This window comes from Coffea eugenioides, chromosome 5 (genome assembly GCF_003713205.1).
Source record: "Coffea eugenioides isolate CCC68of chromosome 5, Ceug_1.0, whole genome shotgun sequence".
NCBI lineage: Eukaryota > Viridiplantae > Streptophyta > Magnoliopsida > Gentianales > Rubiaceae > Coffea > Coffea eugenioides.
Window position 1 is genome coordinate 49,798,848 of NC_040039.1, and position 8,426 is coordinate 49,807,273.

Sequence of the window (8,426 nt, forward strand, 5' to 3'; positions counted from 1 at the left end):
TTCCAAAACTAAGTTAAGGGTCAAATGCAAGAGATTGCTACCATCGAATAGCAAAAAAATCCATAAGCAACTAAACTTCAATAAATACGCCATAAAAATGAGGGCAAAAAAAAAAAAAACTGATTTGAATCTAAGAAAACTTCAAGCGATAGGATAAGAAGCATTCATGGCAATCCCGCAAAGCCCTTGCACATCATGAATGTCTCTTTGCATTCTGACGTATCCATCTTCACCCCAATCAACACCCCATGAGTTCTTGACTAACCAATACTTGATTCCATCTTCGCTTATTCCATAGCCTACGGCTGTGGCACCGTGGTCTAAATGAGTGCCGCATTCTCCTGTAAACACTCCACCGGAGTAGAACGCAAAATCTTGTCCACCAGCATCAATTGCAACAGATACAGGTTGATTAGCCACGGCTTTCAAGAGGGCTGATTCGTTATTTTCAGGGACGTCTTCATAACTTTTGATGGTTGCTGCAGGGGGATGTTCCTCATTTGCACTGCAACTGCCATCAATCCCCAAGTATGGATAATGTGATTCAGTTGTGAGGCCATGGTTTTTGATGACAAAGCTAAATGCTGAGTCCATTAAACCACCTTCGCAGCCTCGATTCTCATCTGTATCGCAGTCCACCAGTTCTTGCTCGGATAGCGAAATCAACTCACCTGTTTTCAGTTGGTGAACTCCTTCCGTAGCTGCCACAGCTGAAAACGCCCAGCAGCATCCTGCAGATTGGGTCCAAAACTTTGTTAAATTAATCCTGCGAATCCCACGTCCTGTTATGATATATAATGGCATCTTATTGGAGAAAACAAATATAGAGAAGAGAGAGAGATTTGTTGACTTACCACAGTCTCCTTGGTTCTTGACAGGAGTAACAGCTCCCTCCTCTCTCCAGTCCAAGCTAGATGGAACATCTGTAACATTCTCATATCTAAATGATGCTGACTTCGATGAAGTAAATGGTTTGTATCCATTGCGAGCGCGGAACTCCTCATTGGTCATATCAGCAAACCGGTTGATGCTTAAGCTATAAGTCTTAGTTCCAGCTTTGTTAAAAGATTCGATATACTCAAAATTCTTCTTGAATATCTGGAATCTCTTTGCCTTTTCTGCATCATCCTTGTAAACACGTCCATAAGTTGCCATCCACTTTTCATGCTCTTCAACCATTGCTGCTTCATCATATTCATGCAACAAGCGGGACGTTGCTTGAGAAGCGCCTATCACCAACACAAAAAATGAAACTAGAATAGGCATCAATTTGAGCGGAACACCCATCTTCTGCTATATTTTCTGAAAAGATTCGACTGAGAAGCGCAAACTACGTCTATACTTGTGAAGCAATAAGTATTGGAATTGGGCTATGAACAGAACAGGGAGGATAGAAGTTAAAATTCTTGGAAAGCCAGGCCAGTTGTAATTTGTAAATGCAATATCAACAACCTCAGTTCTTGAACTAGACCAGTGAATGCAGCTACAATGGTATATACTCCCCTTGCTATTCTTTTTGTAATGTCACTATGAGCTGGGTTGCAAGCCTAGTTGGATCGACCAAATGAGGCAAGGAAAAGCTCTGGTGAATATATAGGCTGTGAAAATCGTTGGTTAACAAATATAACAGGTGTTGAAAGTACAGTATTTCCATGCGCAGTGATAGCCATCAAATTAGAGATCCTGGATAACGTATTGACTTTGTCTTCGATTTGCCCCAATGCAGACTTTTTCTTTTGTGTACTCCAAAATCATTTACGAGCATGAATTTTAAAGCTATGCGGTGCATCCGACAAATTTCTTCATACCTCAACTTTCTTCTCCCGACAAATTTTGTTTTCTATTGCAGCTTGCTCTCAAAAGTCAAAACAAATCTTTCCAAGTTTGATGCATCAGGTCACGGGCTTCTCCAGAAAAAATGTTATTCACTTTCGTCCAGTTGTGGAAAGCATACTACATTTGATGCAAAATGTTATAACTTTGATGTCAACTCATATTATTAATTAATGATTATATTAAATCTACGAGACTTTACATCCAAAATTATAAGAATTACACCAACAAGATTGAACTAGACAGAATTAACTAGAGAGACTCTTGATCCGTGACGATATGATAAAAATTAAATCATCCTCTAGTTACTTTTTTCCCACTTTGGAGATGAAATCAAAATATCGACAAATACTATAATCCCCTTTTAATATCATACTCTTAAATTGAAATTCAATTTGAGATTATGAAATAAGAGTTGAATTGCAACAATTTCAATCAAATTACTTCCATTGTTAAATGTATGTAGCAATCAGTGATTCAAGGAAAAATCCTAAAGAAACCTATACAATTTTCCCAAAACTATATATATTCTTTTCTTGCTTTCAATTGCACGTTAGCGGTTGACAAGGGGAGGTACAGTCACGGTGGAGGTGGAAGAAACAAGTGGTGGATTCTTTTTCAGTTAATTTTTGGTGTTTATGTTATAGGTATATTTCAAATACATTTGGAGTGTTGTATTGCAGATTTGGAATACATTTGGGGGTGTTTTAACACTTCAAATACAAGTTTTTGAGAAAGACATGAATCCAAACAGACCCGTTTGTAACTGGGCATACCACCAAAATCGGAACCAGAGTCTCCACACAATCCAAATCATACCATTTCATAAAACCAAACTAAATAGTCGCACGCGGATCCAGAGTTTCCGAGCAATCCCAACGGGGCACCAAATTCATCGCGGACTCATCCCATAACAGGGAAGGATGTCGCCAATATTGACATGGGAAAAGCTGCCGTCAAAGATCAAAAACAGTAAAATACGGACCAGTGCACTCTAAGTCGACAGTGACACGCGACATTGGAGAGCCACAAACACCAATACTTAAACCAATAATTCTAGATTTAGGACGGCAAGCAGTATAAGCGTCACTATTAGAGATAAACCAGTCAAAATCCTCAACATAATAACAATACTGTAAACCTTCATCACCATGAAACAAGCCCGCCCCAACAGCTCCCAAATTGATGGAGAGTCATAAAGTAACGAAATATATAAGAGCACATATGGTTCTTAGCCCTCCCATAACGGCAAACTATCATACAGCCAAATAACGCAACTCTCTTGATTGGACATGTTACGAGCGTGAATAGCAAGCAAATACCCTGAACAATCTCTGAGGCTTTCATATACCAAGTTGCGTAGACTGCCAAGGCTTGCAACTTGCAACAATAGATCACTGCAAATATTAGCACAAAGAATTTCAGTTGCTCATCTATCTAAAAAAATTCAACAAAGGAGGACAAGAACCAGGGACGTTTGCATCACTTCCTGAACCAACAAAACCAACTAAAAAAGTAACACCCTTGCTGGTTAATTCAGCAACAAACAAAAAATGCATAAAAACATTTCGCATTCTCCTACCTGCTGCGGCTGTTGGTAATTTGTATATCCAGGGTAACCTCCATAATATACATTTGGGTCTTGCGGAGGTGGAGCATATGCATATGCATCATAACCTTGTGTATAACCATAGCATCCACCATTCCACTGGGATTGATCCGACTGTCCAAAATCAAGGAAAAGTAAGATATGCAATTATATGCAACTATCAACCATACCAAGAGACAGACAGATGACCCAAACCTGCTTGTTGGAAGGACTACGCCCCCATGAAAGTCGAATACTTTGTAATCCCAACTGTGTACCATTCAAGCTTTCCAATGCTTGTTCCGCACATGCCCTAGCACAGAAAAATCAAAAGAAATAGGCCATCACAAACTGCAAAATTTACCGCAACATTTTTCCCCCAAAATTTAAAGGTTACCTATTAGTGAATTGAACAAAACCACATCGCTTCCCTACAGGTATCTTTACATGTACAACTTCCCCATATCGGCCAAATACTTGCCTCAAATTCTCATCTGTCACACTTGGGTCCAATCCACCCACAAATATCTGCACTTACAAGAAACAGTCTTAACTACCACACAGGCAACAAAAGTAAATCCATAACTAAGACAAGCTACGCACTGTTGTATTATTTGGATCACTTTCACCCTCATTTCCTTGAGTATTCTGATTGGGAGCTGCAAATGATGGATAAAGGTAAGAATGACCAGAAATTAAAAGGAAACTGTGAGTTACAGAGATATTATCAGTTTGATAAGACAGCTACTGCATCGCACACTGGAATGCCAAATGAAGTATTGAGACACCAATAGTACACTAAGTAAGAGGCACAACTGCACTTCTCTGTAGTACACCTTTCTTCTAAGGTATATAAATGTTTACTCATCCATTGATCAAACCTTCAGAGCTAACAATGATAAAGTTCATTTGACCAGCCAAAAGAAACATGCAAAAGAGAGAAAATTTATAACACTAAAATGCTCCAAAGCAGTACATTACATTAGACTTTAAAAGGTTTTCACTTTGACAAACAACACGACTCTAGTCTCACTAGTCAAGCACAACTAAGAACAGCAATAGACAAGCTCTTGAATACATAAATGCAGCTTTACAACGAAGTTTTTCATGTAAGTGGGCTTTTGGCAATACATAGCACATACTTTTAAGAATGGTCACCATAGATGCACTGGAACAAGAAGATGCACTAAATGCATAAGACAAGGAGAATGCTTGGAAAGTGCACACTATTTTCTGCAGAAAGAAACGAATAACTTGAAAAGCAAACAATCTCAATCTCTTAAGATTGTCATGCTCACTGAAAAAAGATTTAAGTTACTAACTTGACAGAAGAAAATGCAAAACAGCAACAGGTAACATTACACAAGATTTTTCTAGTCATATCCAATCATTCATGCTATGCAGTTTTGTCAATCCATGATTTTCTCCCGCTCATGTTCTCATTGAAATGTCACATAAATAAAATTCCAACATAACTTGTGCCTATTGCAAGACCGGTAACAACACTTAGTAAATTATATACCAAAAAGAAGCCCATAAACCACACAAAAATCCAACCAAAAGACCTGTTTATCCACAAAAACATATTCAAGAAGTACTTTCACAAAGCTTCGAAATCCATGAATGTATGATCCTCAGAGATTCCCTTCCAACAAAACCTTAAAAGACTGAGCCTCAAAAGAATCATTGCACCAAAACCTCAAAAGACCAAATCAATTTCATTCCCTTGGAATAAAAACTCAATAAAAAAAAAGAATTTTTACAAAATTAGAAGTGCAATAACTGGGTTGGAAGACAATAAAAAATCATTCCCCAGGCTACTAACAGAACCATACACCATGAGAAGACTTGGAAAAAACATTAACTGGTAAAAGATAAGGTAAAAAAACAATTGGCAATGGAAGAAATAGAGTATCCTTTCTCACACAAGAAACTGGTCCATAACAAAATGGAATGAAGGTAGTTGAGGATCAAGCAGAATGAAGGAAGCGGGAAAGGAAATGAAACCTCTGAAGGAAAGAAAATAAATATTCCCTTCTAAACTCCAAGGTAAGAAACTGGAAAGTAAGTGTGTGTAGCATAAAAATGCCACAGGAAATCGAAGTAAGGAAGCTTATGGCATAAACATATTAACTGACCTAAAAGGACTGCCACCCATTAAAGTGGAATCCATTCAGCTGAAATCAGTTCCAGGCCCCCCGTAAATGAGAGCCTCTCTGTTTCCTGCTTCGAGACAACATGAGTTTTATAAGATTTTTAAATTTTTAGCAGAAGTATATGAGCCCATTTTAAAAAGGTAAGTACTGGAAGGAAATGACTTCGTAAATTCCACGTATCTCCATGTGCAAAACTCAAAGAACATTCATATCTCAAAAGCAGTAAAAAACAACTTCCAATGCCTTGACTAGGAACTTATTGCTTCACCTAAGACTAAGAAGTACCAAGAAGACAACAAATGAAACAGTCCAAATAAAAAGAGAACAAAAAGCAAAAGTCAATGCCCTAAATTCTTGCCATAGCACACCACCATCAATTAAGAGATGTCAGCACGACATACCTTTCTGATATTGCTGAACGCCAGCAGGTTTTTTGTTAGCCGCTGGTCCAATCCTCATGGGCCTGGTTAAGCATATGACACCATTCATCTCTGTCATAGCACGGAGTTGCTCACTCTCATCCCCAAACTTAACAAAACCATACCCCTTGGACCGTCCAGTGTTCCTATCAATAACAACTTTTGCGCCTTTAACTGACGAATAGACAGCTTTAAATGTCTCTTGGAGAAGGTAATCTGTCACGTCAGCAGCCAAGTCCCCAACAAATATTGTGTAGTCAGGAGAGTCATCGGTACGCCTCTCACCAGCACCAAGAGTAGCCCAATTCAAACGATAGTGTTGCTCGACATTTGGCATCAATGTGCCATTATAAGTAAACAAAACATTTTCAGCCGCTGAACGACTCCTGAACTCAAGAAAGCCATAGCCCTCTGATTGACCACTTTGCTTGTTACGAATAAGCTTTACAGAAACAAGCTGAAAGAGGACAAAACGAAGAATTAAAATCAGTCAAAAAAAATCTTTCCCGCCTTTGCTCAATCTCTACAACGAACACTAGCAATAACTCCCTGACTAAAATTCTAGTTTTCGATCTTCTTACAAAACATTACCAAAAGCGCCTCAAGAATATTCGCAGAGCTACAAATAATTTGGAATATCGAGGTATTAACGTTGAGTACAAGATTGCACCTGTACAAACCAAAAATTACAACGCCAAGGCCAATACTACAAGGGAACAAAAAGCCTGGCATGCACTTTGTTACCAAAAACAAAAACCACGCCTATATAAAGAACTACAAAACCAAGTCTAGCACTGCATGCATTATATCTGCAATCAATAGCAAAACCTACCGTTTTTAATGAATCTATAAAGCCGGAGGTTATCATAAGGTTAAGAAACCAAACAATAAATCAAAATAAACGATCTTACTCAAATCTTCCCCAAAATTCCCCCAAATTTCGAAAAACGTACAATTTAACCAAATTCTCCTTATACCTCTCCAGTATGGAAAAAGCAGGAAGAAAGATAATTCTCGTCCATCCAATACTGCAAGTCCCCAATCCACAGAGAGCGAACATCATTGGAGCCGGGCGAAGCAGCAGTCGACGGAGGCGCAATTCCATATTGCGTAGGCTGAGAATGCTGTGGAGCCGACACCTGCTGCTGGCCCCAAACCTGAGGATCCTGAGGCTGAACCGGAGGTTGCTGAGGAGGCATCATCAACCACTGCTGTTGCGGCGGCGGGTACTGTTGCTGCTGGTGGTGGTGGTGCTGTTGTTGATCCATCGGAGCCATGGGTGGAGGAACGACACCGCCTGGTTGCATCATCTTCGAGACGGAATCGAAGAAACCCTAATTCGAAGGGAGAAACAAGAGAAAGGGCAATCTATTGAAAAAAAAAAAAAGCACTAGTAGATACGGCACAGATATACTGGAGAGGGACGGGAAAAATGGAACCCAGATGGATAGGGCCAGAAATTGAGAGGACGATTTAAAGGAGATTGGGGGTATTTATGGAGTTCGAGAGCGGGCCGAGAAGATAAGGCGGCGTTGAGAAAGGGAAAGGGACACTGATGGGCTGAAAAGTACTATGTGGGTAAGCCCATTAATAATTTATAGATAAAGCAGTTAAGCACTGTTGTAGTAACTACCAAAACTTTCTTGCCTACCATCATATACTTCCCACTTAATTGTGGCTGCTATTTTCAAACGACTCCCTCCGATGGGATTAGGCTTCCCTTCCCCATAAATTAGGCTAAAATATGTTATACAAATGTTATCGTCATGATAAAAAAAAATTAAGCACAGTTATATATGTACATGCATGTAGAGAGTTATCTTTGTCCCAAAATAAAAAAGAAAGTTAATTTAGTATCAGAATCGATCGAGGAAAATTCTATGATTCCTTTAGGTATCATTCCCTGTAGGGCTGTAAATTATTTAAGGTATTATTCCCTGTAGAGGTATAAACGAAACTAATCAATCTGAATACTTTAGCGTTCAACTTTGTTTTGATTATTTTAATGAATTTAAAATTGTGTTTAAGTTTGATTTATTTATTTGTTGAATCAAGTTCAAATGAGTTTTTATCGAATTAGACTTGAGTCAAGTTCAAGTAGTTTGAGCTTTTTACTTAAAATTTTAATTTTATACTAATCAAACCAAGTTTAAAATATTATAAAATACAACATACTGTTCAAATTTGGTTTGATTAGTTTGTAAATCAAGAACAAGAAAACTCTGGTCTGTACTCGTGGAATAGGTCAGGTTTATCTCGGAGGCAATTGTGATCATGGAATAAGCGATTAGCCCAATGTACGATTAATGGGTCAATGTCAATTTCACGTACACAATGATGATACATCTAACTCATTCACTTATATTACCTTATTCTCTGGCTTTTGTTTTAACCAGTAGTACCCTAAAGTGTGTAATTTTAAGAAAAAGA

At 38.5% G+C, this 8,426-nt stretch overlaps 2 protein-coding genes across 2 annotated transcripts; both read right to left on the reverse strand.

Annotated features, from left to right (window-relative positions):
* Positions 1-141: 141 nt before the first annotated feature.
* LOC113771948 (senescence-specific cysteine protease SAG39-like) lies at positions 142-1,287 on the reverse strand. Its single transcript, XM_027316493.1, has 2 exons — positions 855-1,287; positions 142-731 (listed from the first exon to the last, which is right to left on the reverse strand). The coding sequence occupies exons 1-2, from the start codon at positions 1,285-1,287 to the stop codon at positions 142-144; spliced, it is 1,023 nt and encodes a 340-aa protein (XP_027172294.1).
* A 1,564-nt stretch (positions 1,288-2,851) lies between these two features.
* On the reverse strand, positions 2,852-7,466 carry LOC113770143 (polyadenylate-binding protein RBP45-like). Its single transcript, XM_027314524.1, has 7 exons — positions 6,974-7,466; positions 5,979-6,453; positions 4,025-4,080; positions 3,819-3,949; positions 3,638-3,734; positions 3,416-3,556; positions 2,852-3,230 (listed from the first exon to the last, which is right to left on the reverse strand). Exons 1-7 carry the CDS (start codon positions 7,304-7,306, stop codon positions 3,228-3,230), a joined length of 1,236 nt encoding a protein of 411 aa, XP_027170325.1. The 5' UTR covers positions 7,307-7,466; the 3' UTR covers positions 2,852-3,227.
* Between the last annotated feature and the right edge of the window lie 960 nt (positions 7,467-8,426).

Bases quoted from the DNA above. Each gene is read 5' to 3' on its own strand.
- LOC113770143 (XM_027314524.1), bottom strand. From the start codon at position 7,306: ATGATGCAACCAGGCGGTGTCGTTCCTCCACCCATGGCTCCGATGGAT. The intron at 6,454-6,973 runs GTATAAGGAGAA...GTCCTCTTTCAG, and splicing joins GCTTTTTCCATACTGGAGAG to CTTGTTTCTGTAAAGCTTAT. The intron at 3,735-3,818 runs GTAACCTTTAAA...TTTCTGTGCTAG, and splicing joins TTTGTTCAATTCACTAATAG to GGCATGTGCGGAACAAGCAT.
- LOC113771948 (XM_027316493.1), bottom strand. From the start codon at position 1,287: ATGGGTGTTCCGCTCAAATTGATGCCTATTCTAGTTTCATTTTTTGTG. The intron at 732-854 runs GTAAGTCAACAA...CCCAATCTGCAG, and splicing joins CAAGAACCAAGGAGACTGTG to GATGCTGCTGGGCGTTTTCA.